Raw genomic sequence first — 22314 nt, forward strand, 5'->3', positions numbered from 1 at the left:
CACTTCTGAACTGTTGTGGGCTAGAGGAAAAAGCAGGCTGTGCTAGCCTTCCGCTTATGGTAGGCTTGCCAGATCTTGAATCCCTTAGAAGACTTTTTCTGAACATCATCTAACTCATCAGTATCGTCTGGGGCAGAGTTGATATAGTGTTTCAGTGCAAATAAGAAAAAACATCCTCCTCGCTCATCTTCCATACATCCCCTTTGCATCCCCTGGGATGGTGCTTATTCTGGGGGAGCTTGTGTTTGTTACTTGCCGCTGTGACCCAGCACAACTCTGTGTCTGCTTTTATATGCTTGGCAGATTGGTAAATTTAAAAAAACCAAACAAACAAACGTGATAGCCTTTGTGGAAATATTACTCTGCCAATCTTTAGTTCTCAGCAATTCTTCTGTTACCAACTACAAAAATACCTTGCTGCCTCCGAACACTTGCAGAGAGCGTGCTGGGGTTTTGGGGTAACAGCTCAACCCTGCAGGCTGTCACTAGAAGCACTTCCACTGGATGCCACTTACCCGCTTGTTTATTATTTTGAGTCTTGTTAATAAGCTTTTACAGTTTAACTTGGCTTAGAACTAGATATGTTTTTTCCAGCTTGTAATGATGTGGAGCAGAAAATTGAGTATCTTTTTAAAAAAAAAAAAAAGGAGGGGGGGAGGGGGGGAACCAAACACAACTATTTAATTCCAGTGTTTTTGCAAAGTTAGAATGTCCATGCCAAGTTAATAGTTTGGGTTTCCCACATCATATTCTTATCTCTTCAACATACTGGACCAATATTTTGTTACGGACCTCTGTGACTTAGTGTCTTCGACTTGCTGAATATCAGTAGCTGAAGTTCCAGATAGTTCTTTGAAAATTCTTGGGTAACTTACACAATTCAAGAGGATTTTTTTTCCTTTTCAACTTGATCATGAGCAGCACGCATTTCAACATCAATATTGCAGTAATTAAACTATGCTCAGAAGCACTGAGAACTCATTCAGGTATGTCATTCATTGCGCTGCACTTTCATAATCTCTCAGCAGATGGCATGACGGCTTCCAAGAGTGTGTGTATTTCTCGGGAAAGCTCTCAGCTGCCGGGGAAGTCGCCTTTCTCTGATGAAGGCTAATACTCAGGTGTTAAAAACTGTTCTGACACATTATTTTAATCGTGGTGTTTGCTTGTGTTATTGTATTTTATTTTCACCAGCTAATGTCCCAGAGGTATCTTAAAGCCATTAACCAGTTAAATGCTGTATGTAATAGTTATTACATAAGAAAAAACAATTACTGCTAGAAAGTCTGTGAAAGGCAGGCTGCCTCTTTTAAATAAACCTGTTACTGGCGTCCAGTAGAAGTAATAAACCTGTTCAGCAAGTAAGACTGGAGTGCTAAAAAAACTTAAGTGATAAAACTGGAGCATGTTTTCCATTGAACATTCCCTATCCTCAAAGCTATGTAAGACACAACTGTATTGTGTTAAATTATATCCCCCTTCCTGCTTTGCGCTACAAATCCTGATTTTTGTAGACAGTGTGAGCTAGTGAAAGAATAATCATTTGAAGAAGTATGTGATGGCCTTCCGGAAAAAAGTAGTAAATATTACTGTATTTCTAAATTAATGTGGCTTGCATAACCCAGAAGCCATTAGGTGTTTTCAGGCAACCCACCTACTTGAAGCCCTGGCTTCTGACAACAGCATTTTTGTTACCGACTTGGCTGGAATCTGTGTTGTATCTCCAAATGAATGCATTGACATCAGCAGGAACATGTCTTGTGCATTTAAAGAAACCAGTGTTTCAAAGAGCTGTTTTTCCGTCTTGGAGCAATGTACTCCCTGTATCTATCTATCCTCTCCTTTTGAACACAGAGAGTGGCAGATCTGCTTGCCAAAAAGCACCACAGGCCATGAGTGCTACAGATGCTGGATGTACGGCGGTGTTGGGAGCCATCGCTGGAGCTGAGCTTGGAGTCTCAGCAGCCGTCAGGCACCTAAGCATCTTTAAAAGGTCTCAGGGTTCATTGCAAGCTCCAGAAAATCCGAAGCGTGAGTTTCAGAGTATTTTTCCTCCCTAACGCTGACGTTTCTTTTTCTTCCCTAGTTACACTGAAAAGGCCTTGCAGTAAACTGCTATATTAAAATATGCCGGTAGTGGTATTGAACCAGAAGTTATTCTGACCTGGAATCAAAATTAATTTATGAATTTGAGAGGAAGTTTGTATGTCAAGGGAGGTGAATCAAAGCTTGTATTTCGGGCTTCCTTCCTAAATATCACCAGGAAATTCCTGGTTGGAACCATCAAAATTCAGTTTGTGGACTTAATGGTTGGCTATCAATTAAAACTTTCTGTTCTTTTCAGAGGAGAATATAAACAAGCAACTAATGGAAACTCTCTTTCCTTGAAAGGAACACATTTCGAAACTGAGGTGTAGAAAACAGCCTATCTGCCTATCCCAGGTCTTATAAAGGTCCTGTCAAGGACCTATAGGCAGCACACTAAACCGGTCTTTAAGACGACTACTTCTAGCTACCTAAGGCTGTGACTTCTCTCTGCTTGTGGTTTGTTTGTTTTGTTTTGTTTTAATTCAGGCATGTGGGTTTTTTGTTTCTTCTGGGTTTGGGGAGCCCTGGCTAGAGGGGATGATATTCTCAGGAAAGACTTATTCCAGTTTACCGGTATCAGCGATCCAGAGAGCCGTTGCCCTTAGCCAGCATCACTGTCCTGACAGCAGCTGACTGATAAAACTGCTTTTGGTGAGACAGCTTGGTTTTGCTGGGGGGGCAGAGCTGCTCTTAGTGCTGCTACAGCCTCATGCGAAGTAGGGCTGTTCTGTTGAAGCAATATGGTGCTCTGCTAGCATTTCAGGAACTGCTTTAAAGTTAATTCCTGCCTTGTTAAACAGTGCTTTAAAGTTAATTCTTGTCTTGTTAAACAGAAAATTCTGAGAAGTGAGACTTAGGTTTAAAAAAATATGGCAATCTGTATTATCATAACTCATGAATGGAAAAGTCTTCCTTTCAGCAGTCTAATACTATTTTACTATGCTATTTACTTGACTATTTTAAAATTCTACTTCCTGACTCCCACCAAAACTATACTCTTCTGAAATACCACTGTAGCCTGGGTCTCAAAGAAACAATTTGTTCAGGGAAGGAGTAAAATGACCTTGAATGAGTCAGCACTTGTGTGTAGCAATCGTAAGCTTTCTATCCTCTTTGCTGTCTAAAAGGAAATTAATTCTGGACCACGGGCACCATTCATTGCGCGGTAGTTAATGGGCTCCATTCACATGAAAGTTCATATATTCCTTAAGGGTTCAGCCCTGTATGGTTTGCTATGTAAAAGGAAAAATAGTATTTAATCATGCTACTGTGGCTCTTCAAAAGAGTTTATCCTGTGCCTAATGTACATTGGCTTTTTGAGGGAAGAAAAGTGGTGCCTTCTGCTCTAGAGTGCCGCTTATTGAATAAGTGGTGGCTCTATACCAAATGGCTTCTGCCTGTTCCCAGGACTTATCCTTAGAAAACCCTTCTTTCTGAAGTTGCACCTTCCCCAAGAAAATCTATTAATTCCATTTATCTGCTTTGGTTAAAGGCGGTAGGCTGCGAGGACTGAGTCAGGTCTTGATGGCTCTGTGTGATCTGAGCACACAGTGTCTAGACACTCCGCTTTGGATGTGGAGTGAGGAATGTGCTGACTGCTACGGTACCCAGGGAATAATGACAGATAACTATTAGAGGAACACAGTTAATCCAACTTTGCATTTTCTTCTCTAGTAGCTGCAATTCCAGAAAACATGCCTAAATAGCTATTGCTACCAGCTGTATATAAGCAACAGGCCACCAGATGGGGTAAGGCAGAAGCAGCTTCGGCTGTTACTCAATCAATTACTTATTTGTGCCCACTTTTTATTTTTTGGGTATGGTTCTGTGATACGTTGACTGTGGCAGCGAAGGTGATGATGATGTCCCTTGCAGCCCTGGTAGTTACTGCCCCCATGGTTGCACCAATACATGCATTTGTGGGGTCACACTAAAAAGTATGTGGGACTACTGAGGCAGTTTGAGATTTAAAAAAAAAAAGCCTGTTTTTGGACAGGTGACTTTTTTTTAATCAGCTTAGTGGGTTTGGTTGCTTGGGTCAATGTAGCCCTGCAGAACAGCTGTAGCTGCATAACTGAGGGGTAAGAGCAGCGAGCTGACGTGGTAGGGCATAACGAGCAGCCAGACATCAGCATCGACACCTTCTCAGGCCAGCTCTGCCTTTAGTGTGGAGCAGCAATGCGATTTTGAAATAAATTCCCAGTTGCCCCCACTTATTATATGTTAGCTTATTTTTGCCCAGTGCTGTTGATGAGTACTAATTAGATTCTTGTCAGAGGAAATTACATGAGAAGACCTCGTGTTATCCAGCCACTACTGGGAGTTCAGTCTGTGAGAGCAGACTAGAGCTGGTCTGACATCAATGGCTTGAAATGCATATAGTGTTCTGAACCGTTCCCCTACGGGGTCCCACATCTTGCACCACGCTGCTTGAGGATGCACAGCTAGCTGTGGTGTCCTTGGGACCAGCTGCAACTACATCTGCCATTGTCAAACCCAACAACAGTTGGGTTTTGCTATCGTGGATGTACTGGCATCTCCTCTGGCTCCTAGCAAATGTTAAAAAACCCCAAACTTTTACTTTTTTCCTCTGTTCAAACTTTGATTTAAAATAAACTCTCTTCAGTGTGAGCTTATTTGCATTTTTGAAGTATTAAGACCTCTAAACATACTTATTCCATCCTGTAAAGTAGTGACATGCTAAAATGGGTTTATACTTGAGGTTTAAAAAAGGGTGAGGAAGGTGGGGAAGACTGAGTTAAGATCTAGTTAATCCACATCAAATCTCTAATTGCATCCTTCTAACTCTAGCATCTGGTTGCCTTGAATTGTGTTATGTTCCCATACTATTTCTTGGGTAGCTAAAACTTTGTGTATATCAGTCAGTGATGAGAAGGATGTTGTAAAATACGTCATGTTGTTTGTATTTTTTCAGTGTTAAAAGGAGATGCGTGATTTTTTTACGTAAATAAATACGGCTTTAGTGGAAGATACTATGCCTATTTCCCCTTGTGAACATAGTTCTGTTCTTGTAATAGCGTTTGAAGGGTTACATTAGTGTGGGTCAAGTGCGGTTTAAAATAGGATTCTTCTGAGACCAAGCCTGGAGGCCTTGAATTTCCTTCTCAAAAGACGTTTTGATCTTCTGACAAAACTATTACTTCTGAATTTCTTGGCGAATTGCATTTGCAACTAACCTTTGGAGAACTGGAATGATAACACACACTCTTCTTTGTGTTTTGTGAATGTGCCTCTCCTGGTGAGTTGTTGACTGGTGCTTTTTTGAAGTTCAGATGAAACCGTTGAAAAGAGTTTTCTGTAAGCTGTTTGGGAAGGTGGAGTTTGTTTGGTGTCATGTAATAAAATGTGATTCCAGTCCTGCAGAAAGAGCCCTAACCCCAACCTTGGTAGGACCCTACGCAGTAAAGAATCAAGAGCTTGTAGTCCCTTGCAGGCTGGAGGTCTTGTATGTGCTTGTGTGCCGAAAATGCTGCTGTGCCAGGGTACGTGTATATGCTGGAAGAGCACCACGGCAGAAGTTTAGACTATCTTTTCATATAACCTGTTTTTCACAGTCTTTAAGTTTTCACGATAAGGAACATGCTTGTGCAATATCTGTTGAAGTAATGATCCTGACTGCAGTTTTTTGTTACGACTGCAATATAAACAGGGCTACTGACAGCTAACTCATGTTTTGTCAAAAGATTTCACTGGTTCAGGTGATGGTCCTGCAAGTGCCCCATCCTCAGGCCTTATCAAGGGTCACTTATGTGGCCAAGGAGCTTCTCGTTTCACAGTGTAACTAATTATTTGCTTACCATATGTGAAATAACGTGAGGAGAAGGGTTTTCAACAGCTCATCTCTGGAAGACATGGAGGGGCAGGTGTGGAGAAGGTTACAAAAATGGCTGAGCGGCTGGATGTTGTTTTTGTAAGTATAAAATAGATCGTGATGCTATGTCTCTATGTATGTAAGACCCGAGATCTTAAAAGGGCTGAAATGTTGGCATCCTTCTTTAATAAATGAGCCGATGCTAGTCTTGTTTTTTCTGAGAGCCAGACGATAGCTACTGTCTGACTGTTGTGGGAATAAGATCATGGGGTGTAGAGGTGAGGTCACGCAACCTAATGGCTATTTGCCTTAAATACGTCTGTGTTGGCAAACTATTATGGGAGCATTCATTTAGCTAAGAAATAACTAAAACACTAAGTTTCATTATGGTTTCTGGGTTTAAAATTAGAGTGGAATAAACATACTTAATTTCTTACTGTTGTTACCTTTAATCTTTTGTGGCTACTGTGATGTCTGCTGTAGCACCTACTTTGTGAGTAAGATGTCAGGAAATAAAAGATGTAATGTTGCTTAATGGAAGAGTCAGACATTAGCACTCTACTCCCTAGGAAGAGCCACCACCATTCAAAAGTAACCCTGACACCGTTGTCTTTCAGTTTTGATGCTCTGTGGCATCAGTTTGGCCCCCTGGGTTAATTCTCCTCCAGAGTGGTGGCTTGCCACCCTGTACAAGGAGTATACCCACCTTTGTGGCTTGCAAACCCCCCCCCCCAGAAAATCCCAATTCTGGTATTTAGCAGAATGCTTCAGATCGTAGCCAGTTGAGTTTGCATGAAGGTGACTTGGATTATCTTACATTAGAGAACATGATGATCAAGCACTCTGAGGTACTGAAACTGTTTTATTACAACTCAGTAGGTTTTAATACAGTCATAAATAACATCACAGCTCGTTGAGCAGAAGGATAAAAATCAAGCAGTTCGGTGGTAAGCTAGCTTGCATTTCCTTCACTTAAATGAAGTCAGCGATTTATTATTATTTTAGGCTGTGTCTAATGATCATATTAGTAGTGTGAATAAAATGGATGTATCTAGACTGCTTTATTCTTCTGCTTATTCAAACCTTCCATATTGGGGCTGACATGAGATGACATTGGCTGTAGGCAAAGTGGTGTAGAGCCCGGCAAAGTCTTTCTAATTCTTTATTAACTGTGACATGTAGAAGCTCAGGACATGTTAACAGCGTAAAACTGTTTTGAATTAACAAAATCTTCATTCTCTTGCTAACTTTTTCTCATGGCGCTGTGTATTAGTCGTAAAGCGGATAGCTTCAGAACAGGCGTGTTCCAGAACGAGTGTCCTTTGTGCTGTAACCAGTGTGTTGCCAAGTGGTTTGTTAAAATAAATGGTCCTTTTGAAATTATTTTCACTCTTATTTTTGGATGCTTCTTTAAAAGTTTTGGTAGGAAGGCTTTTCAGTAGACGCACAGGCTAAGCTGTTCCAGCCTGCACTGCGTGACACTGGTTGCGTTTCGTGTATTTGTTTTCTGTTGTCACATTTGGGTCGTGATTAGTGGCATGTTCTTGATATGTGCTTTGTAAGTGACCTTGAGAGCACTCTGCCAACCTCGCAGTCCCCATGTAATTATGTGAACAATGAGCGTAGCAGTCTTTCACCTAGATCATTTTTAGACTAAGTATGCAACAAGTGTAGATGCCCTTCTGATGTGCAGTGTGCCTCCAAAGTAGGTTTGTTGTGGTTTTTTCCCCCCTCCTTGAATATAATAAATGCAACTCTTGGATTAAGTTTACAAATAGTTTTTATTTAAAAAAAGAGAAGGATACAACTGTTTCTGTTTGTGGCTTTTGGGTGTTTGATATATTTTGATCTAGTGCCGTCTTTACATCTCTCTCATCATCTCAGTGGTTAAACATTGGAACAGGCTGCCCAAGGAAGTGGTTGAGTCCCCATCCCTGGAAGTATTTAGAAGACGTGTAGATGAGGCGCTTAGGGACATGGTTTAGTGGACATGGTGGTATTGGGTCGACAGTTGGACTCGATGATCTTAGAGGTCTTTTCCAACCTTAATGGTTCTATGATTCTCTCCCTATCTTGTGTTTCAGTGCTGAATGCTGAAATTTTGTAAATAAGTACTTCAGTAGCCTACAGGCAATATGCTGAACACCAATTCTTTCTCACAAGCTAGTGTTGTGGATTTGAAAGACTTTTAAATCAAACTCACTTCTTGCTTAGCCCCAAAGGGGTAAAGATTACGTTCCTTAGCATTTGAAGCTATCTTGGCTCAAAACTGCATCTCATATGCTATAAAATTGAGCAACCTTTCACAAACCTCATGGTGACAAATGAGACCAGTGTTGAGGGTATGGGTTTTTAAAATTTATGAAAGTAAAGGGTTGGGTTTTTTTCCCTTTCTGTACATTTTATTTACAGTTTGGGCAAAATAGCCTATTTTAGCTTAAATTTCACCCATGAAAAGTCAGTGTTGCATGACACACATTAAGACAAGTCCATGCAGGGGTGAAGTAGATTTACTGCACTGAAATCTGCTTTTGGCATGGGGACTCGAAGCTTCTTGAATTTTATTTACTGAAGTCTGGACAAGCAAACGACCTGTCCCATTCTGTGTGTGGGTAAATCCATGTCTCTAGCGAGTTGGTAATAAGGATTTTTATTTTAAAGTCAGCCTGTACTGTCTCTCCTTCTGTTTTAAGCTTAGTTCTGGTTACTTTTTACTCAACACCTTGTATAAAACTGATTTCTGTTTCCTCCTTTGTTAATTTTCTATGAAATATGCCACTATTTTTACCCAATCCTATTTGCGTTCTTCACATTTGATAAATGAGCAACACAAGCAAAACCAGGCGTGGAGAAGGACCCTTCTTCTAACATGTGGAAACTGCCTCCTCAGGGCATTGCAGGACTTGAGGAAACTCATGTTGCTCCTGTTCTACAGCAAAGTGCGTACTGTCTCAGGTGTGGGCTCTACAAATATATCCAGTATCTCTAAGTCATTTGCACAGGTGAAAGTTGATGTGCTTTAAGTAATAGTCTGGCCTGTCAAGGCCCTGCTGGGGAGAAGGGTCGGTATTCTGCACCTCTTCCCTGCCGTGGGAAATGCAGTAGAATGAAGTCATTCAAGACACCAGTTTTTCCAGCAGGCTTGCGGTGAACCGGAGACCTAGAAGTGAAATGCTCTGTCGTGCAGGTCTAGCAGGGGTTACTGAGGGCTGGAACGGTGGCTGGATTAGTAACCCCTGTGAAATGTAACTGATAGTCTTGCTTAGGCTCTAAATATGTGACTGCAAGTTGAAGCTGGCACTGGCTAACACCATGCTTGGCAACCTTAGGAGGAAGATAAGGTTGGACAAATACTTTTACCTCTCTAAAGTGACTTTTTCAAGTCGATAGTGAACTGTGTTAGAGTGGTCTGGTAAATCTTGCGTTGTTGTTGCTTGGGCTGTAGGAAGGGTGGACGATTGTGCTGGGGCTGTGAAAGGCTTTGCAAGGGGAAGCTGGGAGCAGAGATGGCTTCAGACCGTCTGTACTGCCTTTGGGTTCTTGGGCAGCTGAAATGTCTGTAGTCCTATGACTCTGCTCTCTCTTGAGTTCACGTCTCTACACCAGGTCTTGCAAGAGAGCTTTTGGAAGCAACTTTGTGTCTATCTTCGACAGTTCCTGTGAGGAGGAGCCATTCGTGTCCTACTGTGAGCAATCTCAAACCCTCTAGTGCCGATGAAAGTGCTGCCCAGCTTCCTTATGAGAGGGGAGGATGGCAGAAGTGGACATAAATATGAGGTGCTTGAATTAAGCTTTTCACCGTGGCAGTACCATAACTCAAACTTGCCTGTCAGATGCAGTTGTGTGGCTGATATTGTTGCCTGTTAGTCATAAAATATTTACGCTCTGAAGCACCTGGGATAGGTGAAATCATAGCAAAAGATTTGTGTCTGACATTTTATGGAGTCAATTACTTGTCTGTCCTAAAATGTTGCAATGCTTTTTGGTATTCTCTCAGTAACTGTATAAAATAAAAATTTATGGCATGTGTGTTAGAAGTAAACAGCTGAAATGCTGGTTTCCTAACAAAAAAAAGCAGGAGTTCAAAGGACTGAATCCTGTCTGAAAGCTACACTTGTGGAATGGCAGCTAGTATGCCACTAACCTGCAAATTACATCAATTCCTGTCGCCTTAAGCGAATTTGGCTAACCTCTCTTTAATTTCCTTAGATACAGTTGTCATGTGCTTCTATAGCTAAGGCACAGTTTTTAAATACTAATCCACAAAAACTTTGTTCTTTTTGTCTGCTTCATGTCTTTCCCTTGAATAAAAAGTCACGTTACGCAGAGGAATTTTTGGTGATGGGCAAAACAACCCCTAGTTGTATAAATGATGTTCATTCTGTACAATGTGCCTTTTCTTTTTCATAACTATTTGTGCTTGAAGATGACTGTTGGATCCACTTACACTGCAGTCATGATGCCAGATCTTAAATAACTTTCTCGTACCTGCCTTGGTTTTCAAGTTCAGAGGGTTTTTTGGATGAGTTAAGTAACCAGGGAGTTTTATTGTGCTAACTGATGTCGTTTCCTTGCGTTGGCTATGTCCTAAGGTAAAATGCTGGAATCAACTCATCCTGCCTGTCATTCCCTGGTCAATACAAGTAACTCTTCACCTTTTTTCTGCCTTTGGGCTTTCTGGTCAGTGTTCTTCTGGCCAGCCTTCTTGGGTTATGGACTAAAAGAAAGAGGAGCAAATATGATCTAGAACAGATGGAGGGAAGGGGAGGATGGTGGCTGGAGAAGTTACTGAATAGATTTATCTATTACTAAATTCACAGTGGCTCTATGGGGAATGATATATCACAACCCAATCAACTTAATTTTGATTATATTTCAAATGAGGTAGCTGTTCCATCTTGGAGGACTAGAGAGGCTTCAGAAAGCAGGAGGACTGAACTTCTCATGCGAAGCTACTTCAGGCCCCTGACATCCTTAGGGGGCAAAAATGTGATGCCGTTGCTTAACGTTTGAATGCTGCATGTGGGAAAATGTCTTTGAGAATGAGTTAAGCCATTGTCCGGCCGGTTATTTGGATTGCTCTGAGTTGGGTGGTAGGAGGGCTCTTCCTGGCATTGCAGTGAAACCCATGATCAATATTTTAATGAAATAATTGAAGGTTTTTTTATGGTCTTTAGGATTTTCAGGCTTAGTGGATCAAGCTGTGGTGAATATGACTTGCAGAATCTTGAACCTGGATTAGAAAACTTCAGGAGAATAAACCACTCTTAATGCAAGAGGCACAAATTGATTGTCATTCTCCTCAGATGACAGGATGCCTGAAAGGATAGACACCTATTTATGCAGCTTTCTGGTTGTATTCAAAGTCCTAGAAAACAATTTGTTGCTGCTGCTGTTGGTTTTTTTTATCCTTGAAAGTGATGGGTTGAAGCAGCTTTAAAAAGCAGCTTTGAAGCCCTGGACTAGCGTGTTGAACGGGCTTTCTGCTGCAGTGGACCCAACTGAAGCCTGTAGCCCTTGCAAAACACTTCAGTGGATGTGGTTTTGTGTAGTTTTTCTTTGGGTACCATTAATTGTTAAATGACACAGAATTTTAACCTTTCTTAAAAATCCCATGACATTTAGCTGTCTAAGCAACAAAAAGTTCTATTGAACCAAGAAAACTGACCAAAAAGTATTTTATTTGTAATTATAAACTGTAAGTCCTAAGGCAATTTACTTGAAACAAATGTTCTTTTTAAATTAACAACAAAAAAAAAAAAAAAGTGGGGGTGGGGGGAAAAGTCTTCCTCCCGCTTGGTTAGCTGTCCTCTGTAAACCTCTAGCATGTCCCTGTGCCCAAGCCTATCTCTGCTTAAATGAAGCATTAAGTGGTTTGGCTTTACTTTCACAGAAAGTTTCAGTGGTGTATTTGGTGAGAAGAATCTCCTTCTGTGTGGTTTTGGGAAAGGGAATATGCTCCTTCCCAGCTCCGGGGGGCCAGAGGAGCGGGGCAGCCCAGAGCTGCTGGCATCGTGATGGCCTTTTGTCACTTGTGTTGCACCAATGGAGGATTTGGGGCATCTTCAGCTTTGCATGCACAGACATGAGGTCTCCACCGCTTAACTCCATGTCCTGGTTCTCAGCCATTTGCTTTTTGCTAGGAAACGGGTGTTGTGTCCTGTAAGCTCAAATGGGAGGAGGAAAGCAGGGGAAGCTGTTTTGGCTGCAGAAATGGCTCCCATCTGAGCAGCTAGGCCTGAGCATGGCAGAAGGTGAGCACGGCGCTGGCTCTGGGCAGGACCCATGGTGAATCCCCCGTGCGGGGATGGCCAGGGGCTCTGGAGCGGTGGTGACCTTTGCCAGAGGGGGTGAGAGAGATGGGGGTGCGATATCTGCCATAAAAAAAGGTGGAGATGAAAAGTGGGGAAGACCAAGAGGCAGCGAAGGAAGGCCTGGGGGGTGAGGAGACCTGTGCAGGCAGGGCTCCCTGAGGTGGGACATGATCGCTGTCCTCGGGGTGGACAAGTCCTGCCCCGACATCTGGGTTTCAAGTGTGGCTAGTTCAGAGCTGGCTTTGTTCTCATCAAATTCATTTAAGGTTTTGTTCCTGATGGCTTTTCTACTTGGCCTGGTTGCCTTTCCTTCACTTCATGCAAACGTTGTGGGAACATGAGTAAACCAGTAGTAGTCTGGATATCTGCAAAAGTTTTGGTGATGAAATTGCATGTTAAATTGTTCAATAGTTACAGGAAAGACCACAAGTGAGTAAAGCAACTATTAAGTGCTTCAGAATTTTATAACTTTGGTATTTTGTGGAGGGTTTGGTTTTGTTTTGGGGGGTGGGGTGGGGTGTTTTTGTTTTTTGTTTTTTTGTGGGGTGTGTTTTGGTATTTTTTGCTTTTATAATGCAGCATCTAAGGCTGTTCATACAAAACTATTCTGTGATCACACTGAAATAGATATTTTTTTTTTCTTATTTCTCCCTGGATGGTAAGAGAAGTTTGAAAGCAGTGGTACTTGGAGATGTGACAAGTAACACATTGCGATTTTTAAGTAGTAATTGAGATGGCAAAAACAATAAGCAGTGTTCCACCTTGAAGAAATACTCTTAACACAAGATGTGCTGCATTTGTGCTTGCTTCCTGGAGTTACCTATTTCAGACAAATCAAACCCATGCATGGACAAATTCATATGTATATAAATAACACAGGACAACTAAGTTAGTCTAGTTACCGTCATCCAGGAGTACTGGTGGGTCAAAGCTTGATCCTACAGCAATTAATCAACTTCCGACTATGGTTAGACTCAATCTTAAAGGTCTTTTCCAACCTAAATGATTCTATGAACTTGAAATTTTCCTAGAGGATGATTGGTAGTAAAGCCACAGCTAATTACTGATTTTTATTCTGGTATAAGTTCCCCGTTATTTTAATCATTAGCCATTTAGTTTCTGGATTGCACTGCACAAAACACATTGGCCAAGCCAATAGGCTTCCCTGCCCTGTGCCTGCCCAAGAGTGAACTCTCCTGTATGCCTCTAAAAAGGGATTTGGTCCATGCATACCCACTGGGAGTGGGGGTGCATTGCTCTGTTGCCACACAGCACTGTTCCAAGTTCTTGCCATCATTAGCAAGTTATTAGTAAATTAAGTCTGAGTGATTCCCAGCAAGACTTGACAGGAGGAGCAAGGATCAGAAGTATTGTTTCAGTCGCTTGTGTTGGCGTCATACAGAGGAACTATTTGAGCCATATGCTTTGTGCTTAAGCACGCAGCTGTGCTTTGTGTTTAAATTCCTGAGCCCCCGATCACCTTAACGGGAAACATTTTTAGTTTTTAAAATTGAAGGAAGTGTGTGGGTCTACTCAGGAGTCCTGTGACTGATGTGTAGTATCATACAAGGATTTTGAGGAATGTAGTCTGAAGTACACCTAAAATTCTCACTGATACGGTGTGTATGCTTAAAGCTAGTGAAAGCCATTGATTGTTTGCTTGATTGATTCCAGACCCAAGGGCTGGGGAAAAATCTACTCTATGTATATGGGTTATTACTGTTGCTGCTGTGACGTGGAAGAAAATAGGCAGGAACTGTTTTTCCCCTAATCAGATACTTGAACTGGATGTATGCACTGGAATTAGCAGTCAGATGTCGAGATTAGTGAAGGTATGAGAAAGCCTTTCCCCTGCTTCTCCAGGATACTCCAAAGAGCAAGGGATGCGTGCTGAGTAATCAGCGTGTCTCCATCCACAATTTTTCCAGCCCAGCTCAGCCTTGTAGGGCCTAAGCTGGGTTACATATGGGTACACTCAAACTGTTTTCTTTATACTGCTTTTCTCAGTGCTTCAGCTCAAGAAGCAGCTTACTAGCTCAGTGTCAGCATGGCATGAATGGATGGAGCTTAAATCGCTGTCCCATGAGACTCATAGTGCAGGAGTACCTGATGCAGTAACAGTTCTAACTGTGCATGGAGCCAGCCCGTGGAGATTAGTGGAGATGCTGCTGAGCTGGCATTGGAGGCTGTTCGAGCATGAAACCAGTTCTGGGCCGCTACTTCTGAGGCAGTGCTATTCTGTATTACCCATGTAAGCAGAACCTTGATAACCAAGCAAATTGAAAATGCACCTGAATACAAATTGAAAGTACAGCCTTCTTCCAGGTGTTTCTTTGCTGAATCAAGGCTGTAGGCTGCCACTTGGCCATCCTTGATCTGTAGTTCCTTGCAGCCAAATTCTTCTGTTACCATGGTGTGATAAATTTAGCTGGTTTTGCCATCGTCTTAAATAATTTCCAAAGTTCTGCAGATGATACTTCCATTACTTCTTGCTTACCAGTACCAAAATGCCCAAAAAACAATGTTCTAGTCAGTTTAGTAATGTTACAGCAAAGGTTGGGTTGAGATTCCTGGAGATGCAGAGGATTCACTTTCAAGTTGTTCCGTTTTTCTCGCACGTCCCCATTCAGATGCTTTTCTTAAGGAGTGTATCCAAACCAATAAATTGTCATCTTGCACTTTGTCTCATGAATTTGGAAGAACAACAAGAACTATTCTTCACCCCAAGGGCAAGAAGGGGCTGAGGACCAAAATTAGATCTTAATTCAGTCAAAGCTTTTATTCATGGTTTCAAATCCAGGGTAGTGGAATTTCATTTTAGGGTTTGTTTTACAGCTCTTTGCTTGTGAGATATTTTGTCAAAAAGTAAGACTGCTTTATGGCTTATCTACAGGCTGACCATGACTGGTACATCTTGGGACATTTGCCCAAGTAGGCACATTTGGGCTGTCTTTGATGTAGAGACTGCAGAAAAGGATGCTCTAGGCCAAAGACAGAGTTAGTCTCAACAGAAAGCACTGAGTTCGTAAAAGTAGTCCCCCCCAGATTTCAGTGATGGAGCTCATAAGGCAGCTCGAGATGGCAGTAAGTGACACAGCAAAGAACCAAACTGAAGTTTCTCAGATGCCTTCTGTGTAGCCTGTCAGGCCTCACACTTGGCCAGAGCAAGGGTAGTTGAAACTGGTACGTCTGTCCAACACGGAACGTGTGTGAAGCTGTTTCCATCCTGTGGGTTCTCCTGTCCTTGTTGCACTGACATGCAGGGTGGGAATAGTTAGGTCACATTCTCCTCCATTTGGAGAATAATTGTATATTCTTGTATTCAAATGTGAAAGTATGTTTGACCAGCTCTGGATTAAAAGGAAATGTTCAGTCCCCGAATCTCTCCTTTGCATCATTTCAGAGCAATTTAATGACAGAAAAGGCAGTTCTCTCTGGTTCACTACTGGACTTGTGTGAGAAGGTGACACGTCCTTGGAGAACTGTGCATACCTAGTGTATAATGACTACAGTTTTTCTGGTCGTTTTTTTCTGTAAAGGCAATAGAGCATCTTCTTCGCTGCTGCTGATTTGAAGCCCAGACACCTGACAGTAAATTAATTTCCTCAGTCGCTTGTTGCCCATGTGTAGCAAGAGTTGACTCTACATGAAAATGTGGTCTACTGGATAGCTCTGTTCAGAATACTTCCAGAAGGATACACCTTTTTCTGTGAGCCAAAGTGACTGTGTGGTGTGTCAGGAATTAAACTGACTAGAATATAATTTGCCTTTGCAGTTACGCTGCACACAAATATGCAGTAATGTTTATCTAGCTGTTACATTCACTGTAAGGGTGGGCAGAGGAAAAAAGATTCTCCCCCCAGCCAAAAAAAAAAAAGGGGACGACGACAGACGGACCAAAAAGCAGACAGTAGCTTCTGAACTACAGCTGAAATCTGTTGCCCTGTAGCGAAGAGGACGCACTTCTCAGCAAGATTAAAATTCTCAGAGAATAGTTACACTTAAGTAGAAATCTGCAACTTAAAAGTTTGAGAAAGAATGCAGCTCCTGTATTTAAGTTTCACAACTTTTTTTTTTTCTCTTGCCTTCCCTGGCATACAGAGGGCAGCACAGCCCATTTTAAAAAAAAAAAAGGGGGGGGTCGGGGGGGGAACAATTATGGAGTAGCAAAAATAGCACAAACTAATCTCATGTAATACAACAAAATCTTGGGGAAAGTATGTTCTTGTGAAATAAGTATGTGTTTTGCCGACAAAAATCCTATGTCAATTAGGCAGTGTGTGTTTCAAAATTTGACATGTAGTGGAGTCAGTTCAGTGTATTAGTATATCTTATAAATAATATAATATTTGATGCACAGTTGAGATGTGGATCTTAGAATCTTGCTGGTCCCTCTCCTGGGAGCGTGGAGGGTGGGTAGGAGATGGGTGCAGAGAGGAGAGGCTTTGTTCATTCCCATCGCCCTGGCAGGGCTGAGGGAGAACAGCCGTGGTATCTAATGCCTGTGGAGGAAAAGAAATGTGCAAATTCTGTCAGACAAGTAGGGTTTGTTTTTAAAGGAACGTATTCAAAGATAAGTGTTATGAAAATTAGTTGTTTACTGGTAACTTTATCTACTTGGAAGATGAAAATTTAAGTGAAAAATAGACTTATCTGGGTAGCGTAACTCTTACCACTGGTGATAAGAAAATTTATAACGCAGTTTGGGACTGACAAAGCAAGTGCTGTACTTGTCCCAGCAGACATCTGTATTGTGTTGTCTTGCGATTTAGTGCAACAAATCAGATTAAACTCTCTAGAAACGTTATCTTAAGTGTGCTTCCCTGGGCAGCAGAGACTTCGGAAAATAGTGCAAGCTGAGCAGCTTTTGATGCCTGTGCTTGAGTACAAGCTTTTGTCAAGGGGTTGGGTAGAAAGAAAAAGTAAGTTCTGGAAGGTGTAGGGACTGTGCACAGTACCGTGACTCTGCACAAATGCAGATAAGTACTTTTGGGACATGCTTTAGCGCAATGTCAACCATTCCTGAACTGGAAAGCCCCTTCCCGCTGTAGGTTGGGACAGAATTAACGGGCTCTGAAGCACCAGGGAGGCTGAGGACATGGTAGAGCTTTTTCAAATCCTTCGTGTTCAGCTGCAGGTCCTGGGGTGGATTGGTGGCTGCGTGGGCAGGGCAGTGGACTGCTGCCCCTGGAAGCTGAAGATAGGACTGTGTAGCCGCATGGGTTTATCCAGAGCACCCCACTGCCAGAGGATATGCGTTAGGCTCGTAGGGCATTTGTTCAGTTATTTCTTACTCTGTACTTAAAAACTTTTAACCTTACTGCTAAAGAAAAATACCATTGTCTATTAGTACGACTGGAACGAAAGATGAATAGCGAATTAGCCTTGAGCGAACTGTCAATCTGACTTTGATAGCCCATCACTTAAAAGGTCCTTTTATGTTTATGAAAAAGCATGACGTCAAAGCCAGGGAAAAAAAATAATACCGATACTTAGGGCTAAACTTGCATAGCTTCGAAGAAGAGCCCCTGTGTGAACTGTTTGTTTCTCTACATGCATGGCTAATTAGCGTAGGTTATTATAAGTCTGAGCAGTAGCATTCAAGTTTCTTCTGCTGTTTTGGGGTAGCTTGTTTATGGTGCTTCCATACGTGAATCCCTCAAACTGGAGTAGCATAGAGCAAAGGATATTGCAGTCGCTTCTCTCACAACCTATAAGTAGTATGCTGGAAATGCTTGAGTATAATCATTACCAGGTGAGTTGTTATTGCAGACTTATTTTAAAACCTGTTGCTAAGAAGGCTTACAGTATACAGGAAATCCTTTTCCGCTGGTATCTAGTAAGCTTTATTTAATTTCTTCCACAAAAATAAGTGGGGGACATACATGGTCACTTGTAACAGCAAAAGTCACTTTAATGGAACTGTTTTAAAACAAAAAAACCTTCTCAGAGTATTATTATGTTTTGGTTTGTTTTCTACCTTCTGATAAAAACATTAATGATCGGAGAAAGGTGACAAAGAGCTTCCAGGATACGGTGAAAATTTTGCATGGAAAAATTTGCCTTTCTTCTCTTGCTTATTTAGGGTGCGTGAGAATAGTTCGGTATGAGGTTTTTCATATTTTGTGTATAAAAAAAAAATTCTAAGTACTGAAAAGCTTATCTTAAATACAAAAATAGCTGTTGCTGAGGACAGTGATTGATCTGAACTGAAACACTTCTTTTCTTGCATCTTATTTGCATAATGTGTTTATAAACGGGCTGTCTTATTTGTAAATGATTTAGGCCATATATCTGAGTTATAAATTGTAGGCAAAAAAATGGTGTATTCCTTTTTTAACCAATGTGTTACTTTAAAAAAAAAAACAAAACCCAAAACCTAAAAAACCAACAACAAACCTTTTGATCTCTCTGTTACTTGACATCTGATAAAGGATAGCAATCCATACTGTTTGGTTTTAATTGGTAGCTACTAACAAGTAAAATGAGTCCTGCAGTGCAACTTGTTTCTCCATACTTTAGTGAAAACTAAATGTCGCGTAGCTGAAGGTTTGAACGGAGAACGGTCTGTTCTGGAGTATCTGTGTAAACTGGAAAATCTAAGCATTGGTCTTAAGTGAGAAATCTTATGTTGTAGAAAAATAAGTGGAACTTCTTGGTTTACCGTTAATAAGTCAGTTATTGAAACACTAGCTCATAACTGATTTTTTGCCACCGAATGTGAATTAATGACGCGCTGTTGATTTAGTGAAGCGCTGCTGAGTTCCTTGGAGCTGCACAGGTTTGTCCTTTAAGTCAAATGTTTAGCTGGTATATATGTCACAAATGTATAGCTCAAATCGATAGCATATATAATGATTCTGTAAAACAATAAGGCACTTTCTAAATTGTGTCATACAGGTGCAGACTCACCTTGAGAATCCAACCAAGTACCATATTCAGCAAGCCCAGCGGCAGCAGGTAAAGCAGTACCTCTCTACCACTCTAGCAAATAAACATGCCAACCAAGCCCTGAGCTTGCCATGTCCAAACCAGCCCGGTGATCATGTCATGCCGCCTGGAACTGGAAGCAGCGCACCCAACAGTCCAATGGCTATGCTTACCCTTAACTCCAACTGTGAGAAAGAGGTAATATGCTCTCGCTGTGCATATCCTTCAGTAAAATGGAATTGCAGTCTGCTTGCTTTCTGTTTTAAACCATATTTGCTCATTGTTAAGATGTTACGTTTATCTTCTTTTCTGAACTGTTCACTTTGAAAATGCAACTACTACCTCTGTGTCTGCCTGATTAATATATATTTGCATAAAACATTTTGGCAAAAAAACTGGTGTCCCTCTAACTTCCTCTTTTTTGAGTTATTTTAGCTAGTTTATGCTTATTAAAACTACTCTTCCCCCGCCTCCCTCCCCCGGCTTGATGCATGCGGTGAATAACTGACCTTTGGAGAATACAAAGCAGTTTTGTAAGCTGTAGCTTTCTGGAATAATGTTATTTATGGCTCATTCGTGTAGAAAGAACAAAGAGCATAGCAAAAATAACTGAAAAACACAAAGCTTTTTGAGATATTTTAGGTATTTTTACAGTAAAATTTGAGCAAGTCTCTTGCTTGGCTGGAAGGCCAGATTATCCCAACTAATATACCCTAAAATGTTACTGATTGCTGTTTCATGATGAGCTCAGTGCCTAGACTTCACTAGCCTATGCCTAGAAGTCCTTCGCAACCTTGTCTTAATCTTTGCTGGCAAAAACTTAGTTGGATGTTACGTGTATGCTCAGGTGCCGAAGGAAGATGATTTGAAAGTTGTTAACAAGTGTAAGAATCATGTCAATATTTTTGTAACATGACAAATGGGAGACAATTGTAGAGCTCCTTGTGTCCCCCCATCCTCCCCCCCCTCAAGCCTTTGTGCCAGATTTTTAATACAGATGCACTCTGTGAGGAAAACATTATGCAACTTTGAGAATCAGTTATTACAGAACATGTTTTGCACATGCAAGAGAAATTACTTGTGCTCCAGAGCTTCAAAAGAAATGAAAATCAAATAGTGCCATCCTATCATCCCGGCTGTAAAAAAACAAAACAAAACAAACTTTTTTTTCCTCCAGATATTTACAGCTTCACTTTGCTGTGTCATCAGGCACATGTGTGCATGACACTGTTTCAATCGTGCTCTTTTTGGGACTGAGACTGTGCCATGAACTCAGATCCATGCTTTGCTTTTTCTTTTTTCTTCTTTTTTTCCTTTTTATTTCTGCAGGGGTTTTATAAATTTGAAGAGCAAAGCAGGGTTGAGAGTGAGTGCCCGGCTCTGAATACACACTCACGAGCATCATGCATGCAGGTACTGGATGACACAGGAGTTGGAGCACAGGTCCCCTTTCTAATGAGCATGTTTCTTTGAAGTTATGTTGAAGAATAAACTTGCCCCATAGTGTCTTAAGAAGTTGAATATAAGATGTATTTAAGGAACAAAATAACAATGTTGTTTATTAGCATTGATGTCAAGTGCATTAAGACATCCGGAGGGCTAGTGCTTCTCTAGCACTGTAACACTGTAGGAGAAGATGATACCAACCATGCTTTAAGGTCTCACTTCAGGAAGTCTTTTCTAATGCAGTTTTCCCAAGACTGCATGTATGTGTTCTCATCCTGATAGTTTCTAAGACCACATTTCTATGCAGATCACACTTGCATTTGAAAAAATGATATGAGAAGGCTTTAATCTATCCATGGTAATTCGTCCTTGTAGTCATCCTGGGGTTTTTTAATTTTTTTTATTTCTTTTTTAAAACTAAGGGGTTTTAAGAAGACTTTCGGATATGGGCTGTAACTGTTAGTTCCTTTCTTGCCCTTACTTCCAGTCAGTGTAATTCATTCTGATCGCACTTTCTGAAGCTGATATAAAAATCCTATATACTACTATTTCTATCAATAATGTTATGCATTGACTTTGTAGATCACTGTCATCTAAGCTCCTTTTTTATAGTGATCAAAAAGGAAATAGTCAATCCTGCAGGACAGTTCGGAGCACCTGCGTGGGTGCTTTGGAGGGCTCTGTTTCTCCTGACCGTGCAGGAGCTTACAGAGGCACCTTCCAGCCCAGCCCCAGAAAGATGGCTTGCACCCCCTAAAATCATCTCCGAGCTGCTCTTGGGTGGCGCTTCCTGGGAGGGTGCGTGAGGGACATGAATCCAATGGATTCTGTTGTCGAGGGCGGGCAGCCTGTCACCCAGCAGCAAGCCTTTGTTCCCTCTCCTTCCCCTGCAGGTGTCAGGGGCTCGGGCATTACTGTCTGTACGCAGGTTTTGACCCCACAGCTAGAGGAGAAAGAGGTGGAGGGTAGGCAGGCAGCGCTGCACAGGGGAGAGGGATTCACGTTGTTAGTGTAGTTTGTTCTATGGGGAGCTATCTCCTCCGCCGTTCCTGGGAGGAACGGTGTGTCTGTGGAAAGGTAGTGCAGGGTAACTGCTGGTGGGAGGAGTGGGTTAGATCATGAAGCCTCAGCTTTGTCATGACCTGACTGTCTTGGCTGAATAGCGGGAGTCGTGGCTGACTGGATTTGGAGTGTGGCAAAACTACACAAGCACCTCTGCTTGGGCCCATGCTGCAGGGAGCCGGTGTGTGGCTGAAGTGCTTTGTCAGGCCTCTGTATCCTAGTGGTTTTGATAACTGGTTTGTTTTTCTTTGTCCACCTTTTCTGCTGCAGATGGATGATGTGATCGATGACATAATTAGTCTGGAGTCAAGTTACAATGAAGAAATTCTTGGCTTGATGGACCCAGCCCTGCAAATGGCAAATACGGTACAATGGTCCTTTCCATTTGGTTTCCCTGTTAAATCTAATTGTCTTTACCCGAGAGAACGCAAAACTGTAGCATGACTTTTTCTCTGAGAAGTTAAGTAGTATTGTCCCATAGAGGATAATTAGGTTTTCTTTGAAGAGTTTAAGGTATACAGTTGCAATGAAAAACATGAATTTAAAAACACAAGCTGGAGTCAGGTTGAGGGAATACAAAGGACAATTTTGCTTTTCTTATTTCAAAGTTAAGTTAGCCAGTGAGAGGACTGTAACAGAGGA

General features: G+C 41.6%; 1 protein-coding gene across 6 annotated transcripts in view; it reads left to right on the forward strand.

Annotated features, from left to right (window-relative positions):
• Positions 1 to 22314, forward strand: part of MITF (melanocyte inducing transcription factor) — a 111821-nt gene that overhangs the window by 70805 nt on the left and 18702 nt on the right. For 3 of the 6 annotated variants that reach the window (XM_076346634.1, XM_076346635.1, XM_076346639.1), the window contains exons 3-5: positions 19135 to 19362; positions 20494 to 20577; positions 21943 to 22038. In XM_076346634.1, the coding sequence (XP_076202749.1) occupies positions 19135 to 19362; positions 20494 to 20577; positions 21943 to 22038 (408 nt within the window). Of the gene's footprint in view, positions 1 to 9590; positions 9698 to 19134; positions 19363 to 20493; positions 20578 to 21942; positions 22039 to 22314 lie in introns of those variants that run through there. The other 3 variants (XM_076346636.1, XM_076346637.1, XM_076346638.1) reach the window with 2 other exon arrangements.

The sequence above is a fragment of the Aptenodytes patagonicus genome, chromosome 8 (genome assembly GCF_965638725.1).
Source record: "Aptenodytes patagonicus chromosome 8, bAptPat1.pri.cur, whole genome shotgun sequence".
Lineage (NCBI taxonomy): Eukaryota > Metazoa > Chordata > Aves > Sphenisciformes > Spheniscidae > Aptenodytes > Aptenodytes patagonicus.